At 39.6% G+C, this 27650-nt stretch overlaps 1 protein-coding gene across 1 annotated transcript; it reads right to left on the bottom strand.

Moving 5' to 3' along the window:
- Positions 1-13267: 13267 nt before the first annotated feature.
- On the bottom strand, positions 13268-18434 carry LOC145604072 (uncharacterized). Its single transcript, XM_081660020.1, has 7 exons — positions 18155-18434; positions 17919-18054; positions 16103-17849; positions 15587-15937; positions 14627-14944; positions 13898-14524; positions 13268-13786 (listed from the first exon to the last, which is right to left on the bottom strand). Exons 1-7 carry the CDS (start codon positions 18432-18434, stop codon positions 13268-13270), a joined length of 3978 nt encoding a protein of 1325 aa, XP_081516146.1.
- Between the last annotated feature and the right edge of the window lie 9216 nt (positions 18435-27650).

The following is a 27650-nucleotide window of genomic DNA, read 5'->3' as shown; positions in this document are numbered from 1 at the left end:
GTCAGTTGGGACTTTCAACAGCCCACCTAAGCCCATTTCATTTACCCATCGTGTCCTCCTCTCATCAAATGTATTGCATATCCTAGAAAAAGTCTCAACTCGACAGTTCATGTTTGGTGGCTGCAATCACATTACAGAACATGAGTTACTTTTTGGACATTAAGAAATGTGGTTCTCATCCTCGTTATTAATACAACCGAGTTAAACACATACCCGACGGAAAATATTACATTGTTGCTTTATAACTTCACCATTTGCTTTCACTATACCACCAATGCTTAAAGTATCATCCTACAGACCACCAAGCAATGCATTACTACATTTGACTCAATACTACATTTCAGACATACTTACAAGCTTATTAACATACCATAAAGACTTCCTTGCTTAAGACTTTCCTCTTAGTATGATTTAATACATTGATATCACCCTGTTCAAAATAAACAAAATCCCCAAATCACAACTACACAATCTCACACATTTCAAGTTATCAATGTAAGGTTGAACTAGAGCTTTAGATAACAATGACACTTACCATCCTTTCCAATACGCAGCCTCCAACCACCGAAGAAATTATCCTAATTAATTGCTACAAGGCCTACAATCTGCATATGGACAATATTCAAACAAATTACTAATTTCCTACAATCTACACTGCATATACAAAGATGGTCCATTTGATGCAGCACAAGTTTCTCAAGTATGAGCTCAAGTGCACATAACAAACAAACCTAATTAGCACAACAATATAAAAATTTAGCAACGAGAATAGACACAAAGGCGATTAAATGCTATAACAGCAGCATTAAATACATTTTAATAGGAATTCGTCTCAAACAATGCTAAGCTGAGAAATTAAGGTACGCATCAAACGTCACCAGCAATTTGAAATTCAAGTTCAACTACGGAAACTGGAATAATTCTAACAAGTTCGAATTGAAAATCAAACAAGTTCGAATTGAAAATCAAACAATTTCGAATTGAAACTCTAACAAGCTCGAATTGAAAATCAAACATCGCCAACATATTCAAATTCAACCAGGTGACAATAATATTGGCTCTATAATAAACTTACCAGCTAGGGAGCTCCAATCTTCGACAACTTCACGAATTCAAAAGCACTCCCTCAATGTTTGAGATTTTCTCACTCCAAGGGTTTCGATGAGGCCGTTTGGGAGACTGTTAGCACCGTCAGTCAACCAAATGAGTCATACACATGACATTTCCAATTAAACAAGTTAAAAGACGCTTTTGCCCCCGGTTTTGCAACGTGAGTAACATATTTCATCTCTCACGGTGATAAATATATATATATATATGTATATATATATATATATATGTATATATATATATAGCCGAATTATAATTTCAATTATAGTTTTTAGAGAGCCACGTAGGATTTAATTTTCTTAGCACACCATGTAGGATTATAAATTTTAGTTGTAATCAATTAAATAAGAGATTATTATTTTCTTTTAGAGTTAAATAATTCAAATGCCACGTAAGCAAAATAGCCGAATAATATTTTTAAGTTTAATTTTATTAAATATAAAATATTATCTTTTGATATTAGGAATTTAATCTAAATATATAACAAACAGTTAACTAGATAGGTACCCCCGCGTTGCACGGTGGTAATAAGTAAATTTTTTATATTTCTCTTATATCTTTTATTGTTAATAACTTTTTAACATGACTCGATTCGTATATTTTTTTTTTAAAAAAAATGTTTGTTTATAAATACAAATCTTTTTATGGTTACAATTTTTTTTTTTAACATTTAATGGTTATAATCTAATGATACATCATAATATTTATTATGTTATTGAAAATATACTAAAATGATTGTTAGACAAAATATATTTAACATTGCATTATCTAACTAACTTATACATTTATAAAGGAAATGTCAAAGTCAAGCTTTAAATTTTTAGTTTCATACCTACTTAATCCTAATTTCTATCAACTAAAATGAAAAAGCAAAAAAAAAAAAAAAAAAATAATGACATCATTTGTGAATTCGGAGGGAATTTTTTTAATGAGAGCTTGACACATAAGACATTTTAGGAATTGATGACATCAACATGTTTTGTTTTAGTATTAGTTAATAGATTTTAACAATTGTATATAAAAAAAAATATTTTAAAAAATTCAAACAAATCGTGCATCGCACAGGCTTCATCTAGTCTTACTTTAATTCTAACCCAAGGTGGAAGCTCTTTCATAGATCATTTTATTTTCCTAAATATAAATTAAACATTTGCAACAGCCCAACATCTATGTATGCCCAAGTATTTAACATTACCATTATTGGATTACTTGGATATTGACTAGTTTAGGCTTATTGTAAAGAAGAAAATCTGGACTATAAAGCCCATTCACATTACGGCCCACCTCTATTTTAATATGGCCAATTTGGCCCAAATCACAAACCCAAAATTTTTCCTTATATGAATCATTATGGAGTATTGGAGTACCATATTGATGTTTTGCATCAATTCATATCAACTTCGACCCCAATATTTTTATTAATCCTATAAATAAAGTGAAAGGGGGTTTTGAATGATAAATTTCACTTTTTCAAAATACCCCTCTCAATTTTAAAGAATCAAAAAAAAAAAAAATTTAAAAAAAAACTACCACCTAAAAAAACTAAAACCTTCCATCCGTAAAGAAAAAACAGAGAATCGAGCCTAATATATCCACACACACAAATTTTCATGTGTCACTTAACTTGTATACATAAAATATAACCTGTTATATGTCAAAGTGATTAGATGGGCCAGTTCGGGCTGGGCCTAAGCCTTACAAAGTAGCCCATCAACTTGCCAAACCAGCAAATTTTGACCGGGCCTAGCAGGCATTTTGGTCGAAAAAAATGACTGAAAAAGTGTAACTACATGTCCAAGGCTGCCCAAAAAAATTTACTTTCAGGGTGCATTTTCATGCCCATGGCCCGCCTAAAATCAGGTCGGGCCTATATTGGTCCGGTCTACCATTAATCAAATAAGCTATTAAGGGCCTGTTCTCATTGACTGAAATAAGCTGAACTGAACTGAACTGAGCTGAACTAAACTAAGCTGAACTGAAATGAATATTTTATAAGAGAAGGAAATTAGGAGTTGAACTCAATTGAACTGAGCTGAGCTGAACTGAACTGAACTGAAATGAATTTCAACGTAAGAGAACAGGCCTTAAGTATGTTAACAATTACAGGTTTATATCTCTATTAAAGTTTGGGTATTTACAACAACATATTTTTTTTTTTCATTACTGTGTTTGGTATTTCACCATGCAAGTTTTTTAAGTTGATACATCAGATCGTAACTTAAGTATAAAATAGTGTTGTACAACGAAAGCTCTTCCTCGTTTTATTTCTTTTAATGAGCATTTGATCGATGATATTTTGCTTATAGATTCTGCCACGTTTTTAAAAACAATAGTGCATACAATCATTGACTCAATATAGTTATATATGAAACTAAATTAACTAATAATGCAATATGAAGTGAATCTTGTACGAAAGAGAAACCTTCACCCAACACATACAATTTGAACTCAAAATTAACTCAAACCCAACACAATAAACACGAACAAATAACTTCTTTGTTTCAATTGCTGGCTCTACTGTTGAAAGATTGTCGAAGGGGCCAAAAGGTGTAGCCTTATTATTTCAAGATACTAAAAGGATCCTTTTCATTCCCCATTTGAGCTTGAATGTCATCCTTCCCCTATATTCACCCCCTTTGAGAGCTTTCCATGGTGAGGATGTGAGTGAGCCATCTTCAATGTTGAATGAGGGAGTTCATGAGGATGATGATGATGATTTTGAGCAATCAAGAGAGATTGAGAGTCCCTTGAGTGATGGTGGATGAGTTATGAGTGAAGAAAATGTCGATTGTGAGGATTCCAACCCCTTTCCCCATCTTGATGAGTCTAGCTTGCATGTTTGTGACCCTTCTATCCATGAGTCTTTGGATTCTTTTGAGGTTATGGCTAGTATGTTCATTGAAGGTGTAACAAAGCATTATAGCCTTTTGAGAGAGTTCATTGGCAATGCTTCATCGGAAAGGGATGAGTTTGAGAGAAACCTTTATCCTTTCATGCATGGTTTTGAGACTCTACGCTTTGATGATCTTGAGGGAGTTGTTGTGCATCGTTGTGATAGAGAGGAGGATGAGGTTGTTTCTATTGGAGAGTTTTTGTTTGAGGGAGATGTGAGTCATGAGTGTTCTTTTGAGGATTCTATGATTGATTTTCATGCCCTCATTAGTGATGTGAGGCTTTGTGAGACCATTGTTTCTCCTCCCCTTCCTCATGTTCCTTTCTCAAGGAAATTCGACCATATCCCCTACTATCCTATTTTCCTCCCTTCTTTTGTCTTTAAGCCTATTGAGGACCCTCTCTTGTTTGATGAGACTCTTCCTTTTCATCCTCCCATTATTGAGGAAATGGGTGATTATACCACCCAAAAATATTTTGAGGAGAGTTTGCCTTATTTTTCTTCTTATTTTCTTGATTTTTCTTTTGATTTTTCTTCTTTCTTTTGGCATCTCCCTCCTCACTTACGTGCAATAATCTTGTTGCACGTTCTCCTTCCGTCATTTGCCTACTTGTTATCATATGAAATGTGTAGTAGTGCATTTGATAAGCTCCTGCGTTCGTTGCAATATTATTTACTAGAGCGGTCTCTCTTGGACGTTAAACAAGCCTTTCTCGGGATGTAACCCGCGGTTTTTATTGCTTTCATTTTTTTTCCTTTTTATTAGATTTTCTCTCATGGAAATGTTTGTGTGCATTTTTCTAGGTATATGACTTGATATACTCTTATGTATTGGTTTGGATCAAGAATCAAGGAAGTTTGACGCCTTTTTTTGCTTGCATATGGAAATCGAGATTCAATTCAAGAGGAAATCGGCTTTGAAAGGTTAAATTAGTTCATTTGCGGGTATTTACACCCACCAATATCCAGTAACATCTTTCCTAGCTCTTTCTCTAATGGTTGGTGACTCGTTGGACATGTGTTGGTTTGCTGGGTTGATTTCTTTCTTTTCCCCTCCCATGGCTTATTTGGTTTATGTTTGAGTATATTGTCTCATTCAATCTTGGGGGGAGGGTATTCTATCATGATTTGGTGGGATGTTAATTCATTTATGCCATGCACTTGAGTATTTGCATTTCTATGTCTTTTCTTATTTTTTGAAAAATCCAAAAAGATTTTTGTTTTCTTTCAAGGTAATTTTGGCAAAATGTGTTTTGTTTGTTCTTATTTTGGACATTTTGTTTTGGGACTTGAATTCTTGAATGTTTTTCTTCCTAAGTGGTAAATGTGTGCACGGTTTAAGAGTGTCATTGGTTGACTCTAGGATACTATATGCTAAGGTAGTCGGGTTAAGAACTTTTAGGGGTCCATGAAGCCTTAGTTCACGGGAATGTTGTAAGATGGAGTTGCTCTCTATAGTGGATTTGAAACCCTTGGTTGGTATTTGTTTGGTTATAATCCCTTGTGAGCTTCATTTGTTCTAGCCTTCATCACATTGTTGATCGGCAATTTAGGATCCTTGACTATGCATGTCTTAATCCTTGTTTTGATCTCTAGCTCCCAAGATCGTGACCGAGCCACTCTAGGGGAGGAAAAGGGCACATTTTCTCATTTTTATTTATCTTCTTTTTGTTTTGTTACAAATTTGATTTTCTATTTTGCATCAACCTACTTATTAACCAATTTGAGCCTAATGTTTCTCGCTCTTGTTTAAACCGCATTACAAACCTAATGGCCTATGTTTACCAACCCTTTTAGTTAGTGAAGCATTGGCATGTGAGGTTTGAGTTTTGTATGTTGATCATGAGCAAGAAAACTTTGTGAATTGGTTGAAGTAAGGTCTTAAAAGTTGAGCTTGAAAAGAATATGCAAAAAAGTTTGAGAAGAAAGATGCAATTGAAGAAAATCAAATAAAGTTTCAAGAAAAAGCCTTCCATGGTTTTAAAAAAAGGCAAGGACACCAAATAATAATAATAATAATAATAATAATAATAATAATAATAATAATAATAATAATAATAATAATAATAATAATAATAAAAAGCTCAATATAATTTAGTTTGGTTTCGTTTTCTACCCTAGTTTAAGCATTGAGGACAATGCTTCGTTCAAGCTTGGGGGGGAGCGTTCCTTCTTTTTTGTATATATTGTGTATGTGTTAGTGTTGAGTAAGCTTGGGGGAGATGGCATTATTGGTATTTTTATTTGATATTTTGTGACTTCTTGAGTTTTGTTTTGAGAGTAGGCCACTATTTTGCTTCACTTAGGAAATATCACCAAAATTTTCAAATTTTTACCCCGCCTTAACCATTAGCCTTACGTTACAACCAATAAAAGACCCTTAGACTTTAGTGGGGTTAGGTCAAAGAACGGTGGAGGGAGATAGATTTCAAACCTATGGAGAAAGTATGCATAGTTGAGATGTCGGGATTACCTTCTCAAAGTTTTTCATTTCTTTATCTTTTTCCGGTTCCTTCGAGGAATCATGAGAAGCTAGCTTAAGGCTTGATTTGAAGCTAGTGGAGAGAACGCGGCCCAATTGGTTGGGGCTAGGGTGGATTGAGTCCTCATTAGTTCTTTATGCTTAGCATATGTTATGTTTCAGTCAACCATTGACATCTTGGAACGTGCATACATTTGTTTATTTAGAAAGGTTTGCAATCATTAGTGCTTGTTCCTATCTCTTGTCCAAATATGAATTTGTGTTTTCTTTCTCTTTTATGTTTCTTTTTCTTTTCTTTTTTTTTTTTTATTGCCGTGCCTTGGTTTTTATTTAGAGTTGTGGGTTAAACTCTTAGGACACCCTCACGAGAGCACACTCGTCCTCTAGGGCGATCTAGGGGTTTAAAGGGCTTGTCATTAGTTGCTAAAATTGACCGTGATTCCTAAGAAAGTGAGTTAGTGTACATTCTTGTCTCCTTTAGTGTTCTAGCTTTGCTTGAATAAATCATTCTTCTTCTCCCGTGTTTCATGTTAATTTGCTCGAGGACGAGCAAAAGGTAAGCTTGGTAAGTGACTTTTATGTCACTTTTAGGGTGTTTATTGAGTCGTATTTCGGCTTATTTTCCAATAATTTCACCATTTTATCCTTTATTTCTATTATTTTATTATTTTCGTCTTTTATCTTTATTTTGTGTATTTTTTTGCCCTTTTTATTAGTTTTTAGTTTATTTTTGTAGTCTTAGTCAATAATTTCCGCCTTCTCTTTTTTTATTTATTTTCTTTTAGTTTCTAGTTTATTTTATTTTATTTTATTTCATTTAATTTTATTATTTCTTTAGTTTTAGCATTTTATTTTATTTTACTTTATTTATCTTATTTTATTATACTTTATTTATCTTATCTTATTTTATTTTACTTTATTTTTCTTATTTTATTTTATTTTAGTCTTTGTCCCGATTTCCCCTCATGTTTGGTTTTGTTTGTAGGAACGTTCGGGTCGAGACTTGGTTATAATCAAAGTCATGTTCGAAAGTCCAAGGCCAAATGTTCTAACGAGCAAAGTCAAACTCCCTCACTCCCTCGCCAAATTGCAAAGCTGCTCCAAGCTGCTCAATTGCTCACCTGCTGCCAGCCTAACCTACACCACCCCATTTCCTTATCCTTCACCACACCTTCCACCACAATCACACCCACACACCAAACCTCACTTCCCCTGCTCCACAAACCAACTTCCCTTGCTCCCTGCCTTCCTCAACATCACCAACAGCAACTGCAACAGCAACAATTCGCAGCTCCTCCCCTGCTTCCCCTGCATTCACAAACAACACGCTGCTGCCGCACCCACAACAACCACCAACACAGCAACAGCAGAAACACAACTGTTTCTGTCTGATCCTAACTTCTCCAAGAACTCGGACTTGAGATTCTGATACTCCTATCGGCAAGCTGAGAACCTACACAATGAGAAGAAGTTAGCTAACCCCGGGGTGATCCGGGGATAACCACTCCGATGATAAAGTCAGAAAGTGTTTGAGAAAAGAAGATAAGTAAGAGAGAGAAAGTAGAGAGAGAATAGAGAGAGTGTAATTAATGCCCTCATTAATGAGGTCTTACCTACTATTTATAATAGTTTACCTTGACAGGTGGCTCTCATCCATGCAGAGCCTTTTGTGCCAAGTGTTGAGCTTCTGTTGCCACGTGTTGAATTTCGGCAGGCCGACATGTCTTCTTTCTGTAACATATCAGCATCTTCTTTACAATTATTAAAGCCTGGTCGTGTGTTTTCACAAGATATCGGTCATGCCCAGATGTCATCCCATACAATTAGCCCCCCAAGTGAGGACGCATGATCATTCATCATCGTGCTCAGTTTATATGAGTAACAAGCTGAACCTAACGAAACTAACTTTGGGTTCCACATCTCATTCTCCAGACTTTTCTTTATGCTGTAAATTTTATTGTAGCAACGTTTCTTGTACTCTGTCAAGTACTGCTTACTAACAAAGTTTTATTACTGATCTTGTGATCTTGGCATTGTCACAATTCATTTTACTTGCTTGACTTGTATCCAGACAAATTTGCTGAGAAGTTTTATATTTGCCTGCTACATTTAGTACTATTTATTATTATCTATGTAAGAGGACAATTTTTGTGCCGTAACGCCGTGTATTGCATTATTTGTATAAACTCTGTCTTCCTCCCCTATAAATACTTGGGAGCGAAAAACTCCGTTTTCCTCCCCAAGTGACCTTGTGTGCCGACAGCAGATAAGGTCTACTTGCTATAAAATACTTGGGAGCGAAAAACTCCGTTTTCCTCCCCAAGTGACCTTGTGTGCCGATAGCAGATAAGGTCTACTCGTTATAAAATTGAAGTGTAACCGTTTTTTTTTTTTTTTTGAAGCGGGAAAATTAATACACGTGTCACAAATCCTGCCGTTGCTTTTTGAAATTGATTGTTGATTCAGGGCCGTTGGATTTCTGAACCGCCTTTCATTTCAACTGACTCTTCAGTTTTTCTTTTTAGATCAAAAATTCCGTCGTTTTTTTTATTTCACTTTCATCCTCTTCCAAATTCTTCTCAATCGCAATTGCTCTCCAACAAAAAAGTGCTTTTGACGGATTCTTCCTAATTTCGGTGTACGCCTCTCAGTGTATTCAGCGCACTTTCCTTCTTCGTCACTTCTCACTTTAAGTCCATCGTATCAGCGACTTTTGTCGAAGGTATTGCCGTTCCTTAACCCCTTGATTTTGCATGTTTTGTTTTATTTTCTCATGTTTAAATTAAATGTCGGAAGATAGTGTTGAAGAGAATTTCCCTAACCTTAGTACTGCTAGGCGTCGTTTAATTAGGAAATCCTTAGGCAAAGAAATCGGTAGTAACCAGGGTAATTCATCTTCCCTTTTTGATAATATTGATTATCCATTTGAGACGTTTCTTCTGAAGAAGAGAAACGCGCCTTTATGATACATAGGACTATTGCTCATCGTGAAAGTGCCTTTCACCCTACTAACCCTGATATCCCTGCCGATACTGAAATTCTTGAGGTTGAGCCTGTTAGTGTCCGTTATCACTTACGCAACTTTACTGGGAGACGCTATTTTAATCAATACGGCACTAACGTTGGCAATATAGGTATAAACACTATGCCAAGGGTAAAGAGTACCAGTTATCAGCCTCGAGCTGCTGCCCGTGAAGCCGCTGAGGCCGCCAAAGCAGCTAAGGCAGCTGAGGCCGCTAAGGCAGCTGAATCCAGCAAAAGACCTGGCAAGGTCAGGTTGTAAGTTCTTCCGAAGAAGAACCTGTGGACGATATCCCTGCAAACCCTATGGAAGGTCCGTCATCTCCAGTGCACGATTCAGCCGTCAACTCGGTTTTAAGAGATGACGAGACTCAAGAAGACAGTGTCAACAATGAGAGTAGGGACGACATTGTCGACTTGACGGCAGAAGTTATTCAGGAAGAAAGTCTGGATGAGTGCTATAATTCCGAGACCGACGGAGCTGAATTCCGTCAACCTATTACCCTTGCCAAAGATGGAAAAGTGGCCAAGGCGAAGATAAGCGATGACTTTAGGAAAACGGCAATTGAGAAAGATTACTGCCGCCGCGCTAAGAAATTCTTCAACTTACCTGACGGGTATGAGCTGTCAGTTCCCCCATCTGGAGCCTCAGTATTAGATTGCCCAGCAGGTTCTGTGGCCGTTTACATGAAGCATTTAGACTTCGGCCTCCGTTTTCCTCTACACCCCTTTGTGGCAAAAATCTTAAAAGCCTGGAACGTCTGTTTAGTTCAGGTTACTCCTCCTACTATCCGGGCCGTTATTGCCATCATCTGGGTCATGTTATATCGAAACTATCCCCTAACCCTTAACGCTTTTAGGCGACTGATTACTTTGAAAAGAGACGGTCAGTCGGATGGGTGGTGGTCTTTGTATACTCAACCTCGCAAATACACCGTCCACCCAAAACTAACAAGTTGTAAGGGATGGCAAGCGAGGTTCTTTTTCATGTCGGTTCCTGAGGATTATCCTCTAAGAAGAACCTTTTTCCGACCTCATCCCCGTTTTGACTCAATCCCTGAGAGGGATCTTGAGAAACATGAAGAGAGAGCTGTTAATCATTTTGACATCTCTGAGTATGATGAAGGTGACGGCAAGGTCCGTATTGTTCCTACGGTGTGGGTGCCGAATGTAAGTTACATTCTGGGCAACGCGCCGTTATCTCGTGTCGGTCTGTGTTGGACTGACGATTATGGTACTGTTTATTAAATTTCTCTTCCTTCTTTTTCTTTCCTTGTGTTTTTTTTTTAAAAGATTATCTACATCTAAGTGATTGAACTTACATTCCTTGTTCCCAGGTATTGATAAGTTGGATAACAAACAACTCGGCCTATCTCCTGACGGGAAAAGGGTTATCAGGCGCTGCCCCAAAGCTTCTAGCCCCTACGATACCCTCGCTTCCATTTGCGGCCGTGCTCCGGCTATCAGTGCCAAAAGAAGAGTTGAGATCATGGCTGATGATAACGCCAAGAAAAGAAAGCTAACACCTCTAGCCAATCGGCGAGGTGGAATTGTGATCTCCAGCCCTAGGCAACCTGAAGGGAGCGCCGAGAAGAAGAAAGATCAACCGGCGCCCGAGAAGAAGAAAGATCATCCGGTGTCCGAGAAGTCCCCGACTGCCAACAAAGCTAAGAGCCCTGAGGCTGTTGTGAAGAAGATTATTCAGGGTGTTGAGATCGAAGATCTCACTTCTGCTGAATCCCCTCGTCAACCTCAGGTAACCACCATAATTGCTCCTACAACGGTTGGGTCAGACTCCAGCATCCCAGCCCTGACTTATCAGTTCAATCAATGGATTGAACGCGTCTCTGGAAGGTTTCCAGATGAAGTTTTGAAGGGGTTTGCCGTCCGGTGACCGTTGGCAACCTGCTATGGATGTCGGCCGGAATGAATCTATGATAACCGATGACCCAATGCAAGGTGGGAATCTCGGTTATCGGCTCTTGAGCAACTTGACGCTGCCGATGGACAGACCTGCTGGTCCAATCGGCCCCCTTGCTGCTGCTCATATGCATAACATGATGAAGGTATATTATTATTTTTTTTATATATATATATTTTTATGTTGCGTTCTCGGTTTCCCCATTTTTACGGTATATCTATTTTTGTAGGCCGTCATGTCTAGCACAGAGCTGGTTGAGATGTATCGTTACTATCAGGAGAAACATCATCAAGCCTCCGCCAGCAAAAGTGCCATGCAGGAAGTCATCAAAAATGCCGAAAAGGCCCTGGATGATCTGAGGAAGATAAAAGAAAAAGATGACAAGGAGATGTCGGAGCTGAAGGTTAAGGCTGAGAAGGTTGCTGGCTTGGAATTGGAATTACAGAGTCTGAAGACTCAGATTGCTGAAAAAGATAAAGCCATTGAGCGCCTTCCTTCCGTTGAGTAAGATCTCGACGATGCCAAGGTTAAAATTAAGAGCCTTGAAGAAAAGGTTCAAAAAATGGAAGCCGACAAACCTGGTATTCGTCAGAGAGCGGTCGGCCGTTATATAGCCTCCGATGAGTTCTGCTCCAAGCTCCAAGATCGTTTTGATGGAGGTTGGACAGCTGCTCAGAGATGTATTGCCCATGCCGCCGGTTGGAAAAAGGACGATTGGGCCAAGGTTGAAAAGGCTTTCGGCGAAGAAGCCTACAAGATCCCTTCCGGCTTCGAGGCGCAGCAATTCTCTGAAGAGGACTTGTATAACTTGGCGCCAACTGCTGATGACGGCCTCAGAAATCCCGGCATTTTGGATTCCCCAGTGTCTGAGAATGCACAATCTTAAAGGGGCGGGCAGTCATCACCGACATCCTCTTGTGGGTCTTGTATCATTGGGCCTTACCAGCTATAACTTTTATTGTCTTTTGTATGTGTGAACATTTGTTTTCACAGTGCTGTTTTATCGGCATATACCCCTTTTTTGTGGTGAGGCCTGTCGATTGTTAATTTTATCTGTTATGTAAGCTTATCTTTTATTTTCGTTGTTTGTTAACTATCTACAAATTTTTACACTCTTTATCATAACTGTGTTGTTCTCTACTCATTACTTTCTAATCTGTTTGTGATTACTCCGTTATGATAACTATATTACCTTGCTAATTCAGCATATATAAAAGAATTTGCGAAACATAAAGTTTACCTGATAGTTTATCGGAAATCTGACAACTTTCCATTGGAAACTTCTTTAAAAAACGCCAGCTTCTGAAGATATCAGACTTCAAAACCTCGGCTTTGGAAGATATCAGGTCCTTACCAAAATAGGATTAAAAATTACCAACATACTATGGATATCACTACGTACTAAAAATTTCAAAACCCCTCAAATACCATATCACTCCTTGCTCCCCTCAGTGTACATAGTTCGCGGTAGAGCTATGTATACTGATTCATAACCGATGGTTGGTGGTTCAGATTATAACATCGGTCACCTACTGCTTTGCTGTTTCAGCCAGTTAGGTACCCTCTCGGCGATCACATTCTGAGCTACGCCTCATATCGGCATATACTCGAATTGATTTGGCCGGTATTATACTTTGAACCAGCAACCTCATGAGTTAACGTATAAAACTGATCAGGTTGTATAACTGTTAACTTCATGGAAGCGGTTTTGAGCTGTCCATCCCATTTAACGATGTTCTGTTAAATGGAGGATGCCTATTTCAATGCGCATTGTCTGAATACTTCTTCATTCATCACCGATATCGTTCTTGATATCAGCTTCAAAAATAAAAATTGTTCATTACACATAGTATTTTTTCAATACAGCCGAGTTCCATACATTTTTTAGAGGTGTCCCATCCAGGGCTTCCAGATAAAATGACCCTTGAATGACGACATCTCTTATTCGATAAGGCCCTTCCCAACTTGCAGTTAGCTTCCCATCTTCGTTACCCTTACCAGTTGCTGCTGTTCTTCGTAGTACCAGATCTCCCACTTGTAACGGCCGATGAGATACCCTCCTGTTGTATGCTCTGGACATTCTTTCTTTAAACGCAGCTGACTTAACTGCTGCTTTCTTTCTTAGCTCTGGTAGGAAATCTAATTGTTGTCGTAAGAGTAGATCATTTTGGTCTTCAAAGTAATGCTGAACCCTAAATGTCGGCAACCCGACTTCTGCTGGTATGACTGCTCCTGTGGCTTCCCTTATTGTTGTCCTGTTTGCCCACAATATCTCTGGTACCAAATCTGCCCATAAACCCTTTGCATCTTCGATCTTCTTCTTTATTGCTGTTATGATTTGCTTATTTGCTGCTTCTGCCTGGCCGTTAGACTGTGGATGGCATACTGCTGCATAAGCAAACTTCACCTTATACATCATTAAGAGATCTTTGACTGGCTTACAGTCAAATTGGGTTCCATGATCAAAAACCATTGCCATCGGCAACCCAAACCTCGTGAAGATATTTTTCCATATAAACTTTTTCACCTCCGATGTCGTTATCTTCGTTACTGGTTCTGCCTCTATCCACTTGGTAAAATAATCAATTCCCACTATCAGATATTTTCGTCCACCTGTGGCCGATGGGAACGGGCCTACTATATCCATCCCCCATTGGGCAAAAGGGATTGGGTTCAATGTCGGAGTTAGATCATTTGGGGGCAAGTTGATAACTGGGGCAAACTTTTGACACTTCTCACATCTTTTAACATAAGCCACTGCATCTGCGTTCATTGTCGGCCAGTAGTATCCCCTTCTCATTGCCTCTCTGGACAAAGCTCTTGCTCCAAGGTGGTTACCACAGCTTCCCTCGTGCAATTCTTCTATTAACCTTGCTGATTCAAAATCCGTTATGCACCTTTGCAACGGCAGTGAAAACCCCCTTTTGTATAACTGGCCCTGGTACATAACGAACCACACACTGTCCTTCCGTAACCTTTTCAGCTCCCCTTTATCTGTTGGCCCTACACCATGAACGATAAATGCCAGTATTTTATCATACCATTGATCCCCCACTTCCACACAACAGACATCCGCCGACATCTCATCTATGCTTCTCTGTTTCAAAATCTCAACCATAACTGTTCTTTCCAAGTCATTGAAGCTTGAACTTGCCAATCTTGCCAGTGCATCTGCTTGAGCATTTTTCAATCTCGGAACCAATTTGATCTCAAAGTACTGCAACTGAGCCGCTAACTGCTTCATCTTCTCCAAATACTTCACCATTGCCGGCTCTTGAGTCTCATATTCCCCACTAAATTGACTTGATACCAGTTGGGAATCAGTTGTCAAAACTAGCCGTTTTGCTTCTGCTGCTATTGACAATTGCATTCCGGCTATCGCAGCTTCATATTCGGCCTCATTATTTGTTGCCTTGAATTTGAATTTCATGGCGTATTCAAACATTTTTCCATCTGGAGCCGTTAACACAATTCCTGCCCCTGCCCCTGTTGCTGTGGCTGATCCATCAACTGATACCTGCCATGTTCCCAACTCCTCTTCTTCGTCTGTGTATGTGGTTTCAACAATAAAATCTGATAATGCTTGAGCCTTAATTAACGTTCTTGGCTTGTAACTTATTTCATACTCCGACAACTCAACTGCCCATGCCAGTAATCTACCTGATGTATCCATTTTGCGCAATGATTTCTCTAAGGGATGATTGGTGAGAACTTCTATCGAATGCGCATCAAAATAAGGCCTTAACTTCCGGGCTGCCACTATTACTGCCAACGCCATTTTTTCTATCACTGGATATCTGCGCTCTGCCGCATTCAAAACATGACTGACAAAGTAAATCGGCTGTTATTGTTTCCTCCTTTCCACTAACAAAACGGCTGCCACTGTTTTTGGCGACACCGAGATGTATAACTGTAACACTTCTCCCTTCTCAGGCCTGGCAATTGTGGGAAGAGATCTAAGATGATTCCTCACTATTTCTAAGGCATCGCTTTGTTCTTTTCCCCACTCAAACGCCTTATTCTTTCTTAGTACCATAAAAAACGGAAGTGCCTTATCAGCCGATTTACTGATAAATCTGGTTAACCCTGCCATCCTGCTTGTTAACCTCTGTATATCACGAATGGTTTTTGGTTGTTTCATTTGAAGAACCGCATTCACCTTATCTGGATTCGCATTTATTCCCCGTTCACTGACCATGAAGCCTAGAAACTTCCTTGATCTCACCCCAAAAACGCACTTCTCTGGATTCAACTTCATTTGGTATTTCCTCAAAGTCCCAAATGTCCCTCTCAGATCTGCTATATGGTCTCCTTTTTCCTTACTCTTTACTATCGTATCATCCACATACACCTCAACCTTGCGTCCCTTCTGCTTCTCAAATATCTTTTCTACCAACTTCTGGTAGGTTGCCCCTGCGTTTTTCAACCCAAACGGCATTGCCTTATAACAATACACACCTACATCTGTTATAAAAGCCGTTTTATTTCTATCAGCCTTATGCATGCTGACCTGATGATATCCTGAAAATGCATCCAGAAAACTAAGCATTGCATGACCAGAGGTCGAATCTACCAGCCTATCTATCCGGGGTAATGGGTAGCAATCCTTAGGGCAAGCTTTATTCAAATCTGTAAAATCCACACACATTCGCCACTTCCCTGTCGGCTTCCTCACCATTACTACATTCGCCAACCACTCAAGGTATGTACAGGGCTCTAAAAACCCTGCTGCTAAGAGCTTATTCACCTCGGCCTGGATTGCTTCTATCTTCTCAGTTGAGAAATTGCGCTTCTTCTGCCTTATCGGCCTGAACTTTCTATCAACATTCAGCTTATGCTCCATTACCTCAGGATGTATGCCTGGCATCTCACTGGCCGAGAACGCAAAGACGTCGGCGTTCTCTCGTGACAAACTTATCAGGTTACACCTGGTCTCCACATCCATATCAGCCCCAACTTTGAATGTTCTACTGGGGTTGCCTGGCTGCAATTCAACTTGGACGGTTTCTCCGCCCGGCAACGGCCTTGGTGTTTCCTCAGGTCTTGCATCAAAGTTTTTCATTGTCAAATCTTGCACTGTCGGCTCACCTTCCCTTGTTGGGTTGCAGGGAACTGTGGCATTGCTTACGGGATTCTTCAAAGCTGTAACATAACAGGCTTTTGACATAACCTGACCTCCATACACCTTCTCCACAGCTCCCAAGTTTGACACATAGGCTATTGCCAAGTGGTAGGTTGATACAACAGCCTGCATGTCATGAATTATCGGTCTGCCGATAATTGCGTTATAAGCCGACTTGACATCCACCACAAAAAACTCTGCCATCACATCCCTTGCTTGTGGTCCATCACCCATCCTTACAGGCAACACGATGCTCCCCTCCGGCCTTACAGTTGATCCATTAAACCCGATCACTGGATACGACACCGGTTTCAGGTATTGCCTTCCGATATTCATCTCATTAAAAGCTTGAACAAACAAAACATTCGCTGAGCTGCCCCCATCTACCAGCACTCTTTTGATGTCGGCGCCATTTATCTTGGTTATCAGGACTAACGGATCATCATGTGGGAACACTACACCTCGTGCATCCTCTTCTGTAAACACAACTTGTGGTATTGATGCCGGCCGTGGACGATTATCTACATCTAAAGCACAGACCAGATGTCGGTGCTCTGCTAAATGCTTCTTTGCCCCACTAATCGTTCCTCCATGAATCGGTCCTCCCGTTATCACACCTACTCTTCTAGTAGATAACGGTGGCATTCCTGTGTCCCCTTGTCGGACTATTCTTCCTTGAGTTCTTTCAGGCCTTACTTCTATCTGTTGCCTCTCAACAGCTTGTGTCGGTTGTTGATTTCTGCCGGTATTTAACCGGTATTGTGTTAGGTGCCCTTTCCTGATCAACTCCTCAATGTTGTCCTTCAATTGGGTACACTCTTCTGTATAATGCCCCACATCCCTATGGAACATACAGTACTTCTTCACGTCCCTCGACCTTGCTTTCATGGGAATCGGCCTTGACCAATCTTCTCTGTTCTGATTCACTGAGTAGATTGCAGCCCTTGGCGTATTCAGGGGGGTGTAGGTGCTGTATCTCATTGGCAGCCTTGTCGGTCTGGTATCTTGCCAACTTCCTCCTCCCCTTCCTGGGGCAGGAGTTCTCGGTCTGCTTCCTCCAGATGAGGTCCCTTCATACTGATTTTGCCCCTTTCCGACAACCACATGCCTGCTACTCGTTTTCATCAGCTCTTCACTCTTTATGTAATCATGAGCTTTGCTGAACGCTGCTGCCAGTGTCGGCAGGCTCTTCCTTGTAAGATATCTTTTAAAATCCGAATCAACCAACCCATTCATCAAAGCCATCACAGCTATTTCCTGCTGTAGTTTCGGAATGGTATTTGCCTCATTGTTAAATCGCCTGATGTAATCCCTCAAAGATTCATCCGGTTTCTGCTCCACAGCCATCAATTCTCCAGAGGTTCTCTACCTCACGCTGTTACTGACATATTGACCCACAAACATCTCGGTCAGTTTTTCAAAACTATCTATTGACCCGATTTCAAGGTTGTTAACCCAATCGGCTGCAGCCCCAATCAGAGTTGTCGGGAAGACTTTACACCAAACTGCATCCGAATTAGTATACAGCATCATGTGCCCTTCATAGGACGTTATGAATCTTGCCGGATCCCCTCTTCCATCATACCTACAAGTCGGCATCTTCACCCTCTATCTGCTGCTGAGTTCTGGTATTCACAACACGACTCGAGGATTGCTTATCCTGCCGTGATGTTGTATGCGTCCTTACTGACGACTCATTTCGGGGCCTCCTCGACGGGTTCTCCAACTGGTCATACTGTTCTTCCTGGTTTCGGTGCAATATTCCCCTATCTGCCTGAGCAGCTTCTCTTTCAGCCCGTGCTGCCTCAGCCTCCTTCCTCTTTCTACTCATTGCACTCATTACTCTTGCAGCTGTTTCTAACTCGTCTGGGGTGAATGCCGCCATAGGATCCTCTGCCTCTCCTCCTCCTGCAGGGGGGGTTATCGGCATATGGAACTGATTATCCTCTAGGGTATGGGTTTCATCTACTATCTCCACCTGGGGCTGTCCTACTGGTATTCCATTGTTTCCGGCCATGATTATTATTGTTGTATATGTGTTTTGTGTGAGGTTCTTAGGCGATAGAAGTGATCAACTGTCCCCTCCTTCTAGCGCCAAATTGTTTCTGTCTGATCCTAACTTCTCCAAGAACTCGGACTTGAGATTCTGATACTCCTATCGGCAAGCTGAGAACCTACACAATGAGAAGAAGTTAGCTAACCCCGGGGTGATCCGGGGATAACCACTCCGATGATAAAGTCAGAAAGTGTTTGAGAAAAGAAGATAAGTAAGAGAGAGAAAGTAGAGAGAGAATAGAGAGAGTGTAATTAATGCCCTCATTAATGATGTCTTACCTACTATTTATAATAGTTTACCTTGACAGGTGGCTCTCATCCATGCAGAGCCTTTTGTGCCAACTGTTGAGCTTCTGTTGCCACGTGTTGAATTTCGGCAGGCCGACATGTCTTCTTTCTGTAACATATCAGCATCTTCTTTACAATTATTAAAGCCTGGTCGTGTGTTTTCACAAAATATCAGTCATGCCCAGATGTCATCCCATACAACAACCACCATCTCTCACCTTACCACGCATCCTCACACTCACCAATAATAACTCCAACTTACAACCACCAGCCACGCAATCCCGCACCTCAATTCTACCACCATCACTCACCTGCGGAATTCACCACCAGCCACAACCGCAGCCGCAATAAGCAGCCCCACGCAAGCACCACCCAAGAAGCTCCCAGCCTCCACATGCAGCAACAACACTACTCCCAGCCACTGCAAATTACCACCTCCAATCAACAACAACCACCCAAATCACCACCAAATTACTTACCTTATAGCCGCGCAACTCATACCATCTCAAGCCTCCACCGCGGGCGCGCAGGTCTGTCAGAAGGCGTACACAAATTGGAGTCCAAATCAGAGTCGTGGCAGAAGGTTTGCGCGACGTCTTCGCGGGCGCGTAAATGTTGGTTCAATCACGAGCTTCTCACGTGAGTTTAATGAAAATTAAACGGCCTTGATTGAGGCTTGATTGATGAACGGTGATGATGGATGCGTGAATGGATGATGAAGCATAGCAGCCATGGAGGAAGATTTCAGGGTTGCTGATGCGTGGGAATTTTGGGGATTTTTGGGGTTTAGTTTCTTTTTTATTTTCCTTTTATTTTTAGTTTAGTTTTTTTTTTTTTTTTAGTTAAGTTATTTTATTTGTTTTAGGGTCTGTTCACATTTACTTAATTTCAGTTCAGTTCAGCTCCAATCAGTTCAGTTCAGTTCCAATCAGTTCAGTTCAGTTCAGTTCAGTTCAGCTATTAATTTCTCTCTCACATAAAATATTCATTTCAGCTCAATTCAGTTCAGTTCAGTTCAGTTCAGTTCAGTTCCAATCAGTTCAGTTCCAATCAGTTCAGTTCAGTTCAGTTCAGCTCAATTCAGTAAATATGAACAGGCCCTTAGTTTAGTTTTATTTTCTATTTTATTTTATTTTATTTTTAGCTTGTATTATAAATACCCCTTTGGGGTTATTTTATCACAACTTTCAATAACTATCAACATTTTATTTTACCCTAGATTAGATTAGAGTAGTTTAGCTCTTTTATTTTCTCTCTCTTAGGGTTAGATTAGTTTAGAGAGAGAAAGCTTGGATTATTCATGGAGTTTTTTGGATTTTGAAGAAGCAAATTTGTGAATTTTTCCTCTCATAAATTTAATGAGTCTTCCTAACTTTCTCTCACCTTTATTGGTTTTATTTATTATTGTTTTTGCTTATTTAATTGTTTATTTGAGTAGATTAATTAGTTTAGTTATTTGACTCTTGCTTTTATTATTATTTTACCTTGTTTTCCATGTTTTTGTTCATCATGTTAGCTTAGGTTTTGTTCTAGGGAAATGGATGAAGGTTATGTTAATTAATTTAATGATTAATTGTGATTTGTATGAAATTGTTTCTTGATTATTGTGTATGGATGATGCTTTTATGGACTAGAACCTTTTTAGCTAATTGATTCTATGTTCTTAATTGTTCTTTCAATCAATTGTCGAGAGTGAGTTGGTTGAGGGTCTAAACTCTTCCATACCTTTGCTAGGCTAGTTGCACGAGAGTGAATTAGTTTAGTAGGATAATTAACATGCTTAATTGTGCGAGAGTGAGTTAAATGTGTTAAATGTTCCTAATAGAGGTCGTTTTCATCTAATTGTTTGATGTTGTTGAATGCATTGATGTAATTGGATTCACTTTCCCTAGTTTTAGTTGTTTGCTCTAAGTTATGTTTATTTGAACCTCTCTCTATCTCACAAGCTTTCCTAGTAGTCTAATTAGCATAGATTGATACACTTAGTCCTTTTGGGTTCGACCGTTTACTTACCCCTATACTCGTATTAGGGTAGTTTAGGTTATAAATAATTAATTTGATTAGGGTTAGTAGACCAACGACACTACTGTAACCCTCGATCAATCGCGAAACTGAATTTTAGAACTCAAGATTCGATGCGTTTTGCAGGGAAAATGACATGAACCATAACTTCTCAGCTCCAAGAACTCCCCAACAGAATGGGGTTGTGGAAAGGAAGAATCGAACCGTTGAGGAAATGGCTAGAACCATGCTGATTGAAAGAGGATTGCCAAGGAACTTCTGGGCTGAAGCCGTGAATACAGCATGTTACATTCTTAACAGAGTAACAATCAGAAGCATCATCAACAAGACTCCCTATGAACTTTTCAGGGGAAGGAAACCAAACATATCTCATCTTAGAGCATGTGTTTGTAAGTGCTTTGTACATATATAATAATGGTAAGAAAAACCTAGGCAAATTTGATGAAAGAAGTGAAGAGGCTATATTCATTGGATATGCCTCTGATAGCAAAGCTTATAGAGTTTACACTAGTTTGTGAGTGTACAAGAACAGGAAGAAGACAATGATTTTGAAATAGGATTGATAAGAGACAAGGATGAAGAAGAAGCTCAAAAGCAAGCCAAAGAAAAGTATCCTGCTACAGAAGAGGACCCACAAGAGGATGATGATGTTCCTCATCCAGATGTACAGGTGAATGAGGAACAAGCTAAAGAAGAAGTAGAAGGAACAGAACAAGAAGTTCCTCAAATTGGAGTTCCAGCAAGGGAATTTCAACCTAAGCCGTTCAAGTATCATGGTTCCCATCCTACTGATCTCATAATCAGTGACATTGGGAAAGGAACTCAAAACAGATCGCAACTAAGGAACTTCTGTGCGTTCCAAGCATTTTTGTCCATTTTAGAGCCTCGAAATCATCAAGAAGCCTTGGGAGATGCTGACTGGATAGTAGCCATTCAAGAGGAACTAAATGAGTTCGAAAGGAACAAAGTCTGGCACCTTGAGTCAAAGCCTAAGAACAAGAAAATCATTGGGCTCAAGTGGGTGTGCAGGAACAAGTTGGATAAGCATGGTACCATAGTAAGGAACAAGGCAGGGTTGGTTGTGAAAGGCTATAATCAACAGGGAGGTATTGATTTTGATGAAACCTTTGCTCCTGTAGCTAGATTAGACGCTATTAGAATCCTAGTAGCTTTTGCTTCTTTTATGGGTTTCAAACTCTACCAAATGGATGTGAAATGTGCTTTTCTAAATGTTTTCTTAAATGAGGAGGTGTTTGTAGAACAACCTCCAGGTTTCGAAAATCCTAAATTTCCAAATCATGTCTTTGACAAAGGAATAATCGTGTCGTTGAACGACTACAACTAAATTAAATGAATTTATAACGCTCTACTAACCTTATACAAGTATAGGATAGATAGAGGGGTCGAACCACAGGGAGGCATGTATAAATACCGCATTCATTACTTAGGGTCTAAGCTATCTCGGAATAAAAGGTGGGAATAACTAAGAAATCAAACTAAGGACTAAAAAGGACTAAAGATCAATATAACTAAACACCAAGGGAGTGGGTAGGCGAGGATCCTATTTGAACATGCAATAATACGAAAGCAAATTGGAAGTGAGCTAAGCATACATGAATATCGAAACTAAGCCCAATCTAATCTCCTTCCGGAGTTAATTGGCTTCTCCTAACATAGCCTCTATGCTTCCACACTAGAACCATATATTAGGAGGTACAATCAAGAATTATTGATAGTAATGAATCTTAACTAAGTCAACTTCCGTTTCTTGTTAGCAAAGAATCACCTTTAATCAACTAACAATGTGCACTTGTAAGAAGATCAAAGAATATCAAGCATGCGAAGGTTTAATCACAAACAACTCAATCCCAATATTACAAGCATGAACAAATAGCAATTGCACCATCCCCACACCCTTGGTTGGGTGACTACTCACAAATCATATTGAAGACAATATCAATCATTAAATCAATAAGCATCAACATGATCAATAAGCAAAGAAGGAAAATCAAAATAAGCAAACAAAACTAAATACAAAAGTAAAGAAAGAGAGTAAGAGATTGCTCATTAATTGAAGTTGAAGATTTACAAAGGATCAAACAGGCTTCTACTTCAATATCCAAGTTCATCGATGAAAATCCACACTTTCTCTCTCTACTAATGAAGTTTCTCTCTCTAGATTAGGGCTAACAATGTTGATAAGATGAAAATAAGCTAATCCCCTTCTAACAGAAGAGTATGAAATATATATAGGTCCTCCAAGAAAAAGGAAATAAAACCTCGAATAAAACTGAAACACAACGGTGCGCGCCCGCACATAAATGCTGCGCGCCCGCTTAGTCACCTTGCGCGCGCCCTCTCAGATCTCTTCGTGCCCGCAGATCCTTAGGTACGGGAAATGAGACCCCATGGATGCGCGCCTTCTCTCAGCTTCTGCGCTCTCGCGCATGATGAGTGCGCGCCCGCACACACGTCGCACACGGGGCGCGCAAAACTCTCTGGTTTGGCTCTGCTTCTGCTGCTATTCTGTGCGGGTCCTCACAGGGCTGTGCGCTCGCACAGTTCATAGGCGCCCGCCCGCACACATGTCGCGCACAAGGCGTGCAAATCTCTCTGCCTTGGTTTTGCTCGTGGGACTTAGCTGCGCGGGTTCTCACAGGCAAAATGGAAGAAAAGTGATCTCCTTTCAACGCCGAGATTCGTACAAAACGAAAACAAGAAAAACAGGGAGAAAGGCATACAAAAGAAAGAAGAACAAAAAGGTAACAAAAAGGGGACAAACAAGCTACAAGTAGGGGGAAAAACCCGTAGAATGAGCTCTCAATCGTGGCATAAATGCCACTCATCAAATTCCCCCACACTTGCTTCTTGCTTGTTCTCAAGCAAAGAAAACCAAGACAAAAGACAACTCAACACAACAAACACAACATGACAAGGTTTAAGAAAACCAATCAAGTACCATGGTGGGAAATGCTCCATTTGGACTTAAACATAGGGACATTCATCAAAGAATACTTACTTTTCTCAATTCAAGGGGGAAAACACGTTCTAAGCTGCTCATGGTTGAAGGGGACAAACCTAAGCTAAGCATAGAGAACTAATGATTTCATCCTCCGTCCTAGCCCCATCCAAGACGGTCCACGTTCGCTCTAGTAGTTTCAATTCATTCCCTAGTTGACTCTTTATGATTCCTCGAGGGAACAGGAAAAAATATTTCTATGTAGAACAATGAGGTTATCCCGACATATCAACTATGCATACTCTCTCCATAGGGTTAAAGTCCAAGGGTCTTAACTAGGGTTGTAATGTCATGGCAAGAGGTTAAGGTTGGGAATCAATTTGAAAAATTTGGTGGAAACTCCTAAGTGAAGCATAAGAGTGGCCATCTCTCAAGAACAACATTAGAATTGAACCTAATCTCAAATTACAACCTTCAATAAAAAATACACAACAATACTACACCTCTTTTCATGTTTTTCATTCATCTCATTTTTTTCCTTCTCTTTTTCCTTTCTTTCTCTTTTTTTTTTCATTTCATTTCATTCATTTTTCTTTTTTTTTTCCTTTTTTTTGGTTTTCATGAGTTTCAACTTCCTTGCTAACCTTTTGCACACTCTTTTCAAGAATAATCTTCCAAGACCTTATTTGAACCAAATTACACAACTTCTTTGCTCAAAATCAACACTATCAAACTCGAACCTCACAAGCCGATGCTTCACTAACTACAAGGGTTGGTAGAACATAGGCCGCTAGGATTGTAATATGGTTTAGTCAAGAAAGGGGAAATAAGGCTCAAAATGGCTAGCAAGTGGGTGAATGTAAAATGAAAACCAAATTTGTAACAAAACACAAAGAAAACAAAGAAAAATGAGAAGAAATGCCCTCTTCCTCCTCTAGAGTTATATGGTCACGATCTAGGGAGCTAGATACCAACACAAGGATTAAGACACGCATAGTTAAGGATCCGAAATGCCGCTCATAAGAATGATGGAGGCTTGAACAAATGACGCTCACACGGGATAAAAATAAGCAAATACCAACCAAGGAAATCTTATTCACTACGGAGAGAAACACCATCTTACGACTTTCCTGTGAACTAGGGGTTCAAACGTCCTCAAAAGTTCTAAACCGGGCTACCTTAGCTTATAATGTGTCTAATTCAACCCTAAGCACTCTCAAACCGTGTAGACCCTCATCAACTAGGAAGTTAAGCATTCAAAAATATGTCATCAAGAAAGCATACAAATCCACGTGTCCAAATGAATGAGAAAATTCACATCAATAATTTTTCAACTTGTCATAGTCATGATTGTCACACAAAAGAACAAAGAAAAGCAACACAAATGGAAGAGGAAGAAATCAAAAAGGTTCATAAATGAGGCATGTAAATCAAATAAATCCCAATCGTCATACAATGATCGTTGATAACAACATCAACGATCCCAGGTTCCTTAGAACCAAATCAAACAACCTTGAACCATTCAACTCCTTCCTAGTCTAACCTAAACTATGCAACCAATCAAAATATTTAAAGACTTAAGAAGGATTTTTGTCACCCAATAACTCTTAGAAATCGCAAGTCCACAATCATGAAGCTCCATTGCTCGGAAAAACTTGGGAAATGCGCCAATAAGCCCTATAAAATGTCAAAATCTAAAACAACTCGGAAAATATTTGGTTAGTAGCAAGGGAAATATATACAAAGAAATAACAAGAAAACAAAATAAAACAAGAAACTACTATAGAAAAGTAACAAAGAAAAGAAGAAAAGGTTTGGATTAAGAGGGAATTTGGATTTTCGAAAATGGGAGCCAAAACAACACAAGGTTATCATTAAAAACATCATCATTTTTTTTTTTTCTGAAGAGGGAAAGTGAGCATCAACCAACTTTGAAAGAAAGCTTCCAAAAAGATGCCTATTGGCCATGAATGCGCCCCATAAGAACAAAGCCCTTGAATGAAACAATGAATAAGCACCCCCCACACTTGAACGGAAAACCGTCCTCGATTTGAGCAAAGTGGAAAATGGGGTGGGAGGCTAAATCACGGCCCGAGGGCCCTAGTCCTCCATGTGGGAACTAGAGCCCTCTCCATTCGAACGCCACTCATAATCGACGTCGATAAAAGGGCCATGGGGGTCCCATCCACCGGTGTAGCCCGGTGGAAAACCACGATTCCGGTACAAATCTTGTTCATAGTCCGGAAGAGGGTTAAAGGGAGGGGTTATCTCAAGCGGCTCTGATGTGTACATGGGGTAGTTAGGATCCCCACGGTAATCACATCCCCCCGGTGCTTTGTTATTATACCCCTCAAAGGTGGGGTAGTTCACACGGAGGGCGCCTTGAGATGAGGGCCCGGGCCAATAGGGCCAAACCGGTTGACGGGGAGTCCCATCAGCATGCGGTTCCTCGTAACAAGGAACCGGCCCCTATTGGGGCGGAAAGTACGGATAGTTCATTGGAGGGTCAAAATGCCCTTGGTTTACATGCCAATCATAAATGTCGGCATTGTAAACCGAGTGACCATCGGCGACTTCTGTCAACCGGTTTACTTGCATGGTCAAGTTTTGGAAAGCACGTTCAATATTGAAAGGGGAAGAAGAAGAAGCCATACCTCCCTCACTAAAGGAGCGGACGTGCAAACCTTGTTGAGACCCTTCCCCAAAATGGAAACCTTGTTGAAAACGTTGTTGTTGTTGTTGGTGAAATTGTTGTTGTTGTTATTGTTTCTCTCGAATGATCATGTTACGCTCACCTCCTATAGCGTTAGGCAAGACACCATTATCCTTTGGAATCTTCCAAACATTCCTAGCATTCTGCTCCAAAGATGTGCGGCTAGGGAAAGGTAGAATACAATGGTGCTCACGCTCGACGCACCAATCATGGAAATTGTTGACATCATCGGTTGGTTGAATGAAGACCGACTTCCTCATGTACGAGATGTACACAAAGAGATCCTTATCCCTCCCAGCTCTGATACCATGTTAAATATGGGTCTGGTCCGCACCCGTCATGGGAGAGTGCAAGTCCACCACTTTACAAGACCAAGGAGGTTCCACCTCAAAACCATATGGCAACGAGGGGAGTAGCCCCTTAGCCTTATATTGTGGTGGTAACTCTTGAATTCTTTCAATGTGGGATTTCATAACCACTACACTCCCCCTTTAGTGTGGGATAAGAAGAATGCTCACATGTGGATTGTTCATGGGCTCAACATTACTTAAATAAAGTCTTATGGATTACGCAGTTATGCTAACAAAAGGATATAAACTTTGTATTATGTAATTGCAAAGGAAAACGATGTTGGAAGTTAAAAAAGCTACAAGTACATGAGATTGTCTTATTTATTTTTAAGAAAGTGAATTGTGTGAAATTTTCCCTTTTATATTTTAAAAGAATAGGGGGATAGATGCATATATATTGAATATTAAAATAATTTGGATGTTCGTGTAGAATGTTAGTAGAACGAAATTATTATTATTACTCCGTATTATTACTCTGTATATAATTAAATATTGATAACATTAATTTTTTGTGTATTTTTGTATTCGTGTTGTTCCTTGACTCATGATTTAACTGCGATAGTGACTTTAACAATTTTTCAAAGATATATATACTTGAGATATACTTAGCTTGATACTCCATTTGTTTTTTACATTATTCCATTTTGATTCATTTATCTGTCAATATGTACAAACTTTAATTAATAATATTTCAATTATATATAAGTATAAATT

Source organism: Chenopodium album, chromosome 22, assembly GCF_948465745.1.
Source record: "Chenopodium album chromosome 22, dcCheAlbu1.1, whole genome shotgun sequence".
Classification (NCBI taxonomy): domain Eukaryota; kingdom Viridiplantae; phylum Streptophyta; class Magnoliopsida; order Caryophyllales; family Amaranthaceae; genus Chenopodium; species Chenopodium album.
Note: the sequence above shows the minus strand (reverse complement) of the source record. Positions and strands in the feature narration are given on the sequence as shown.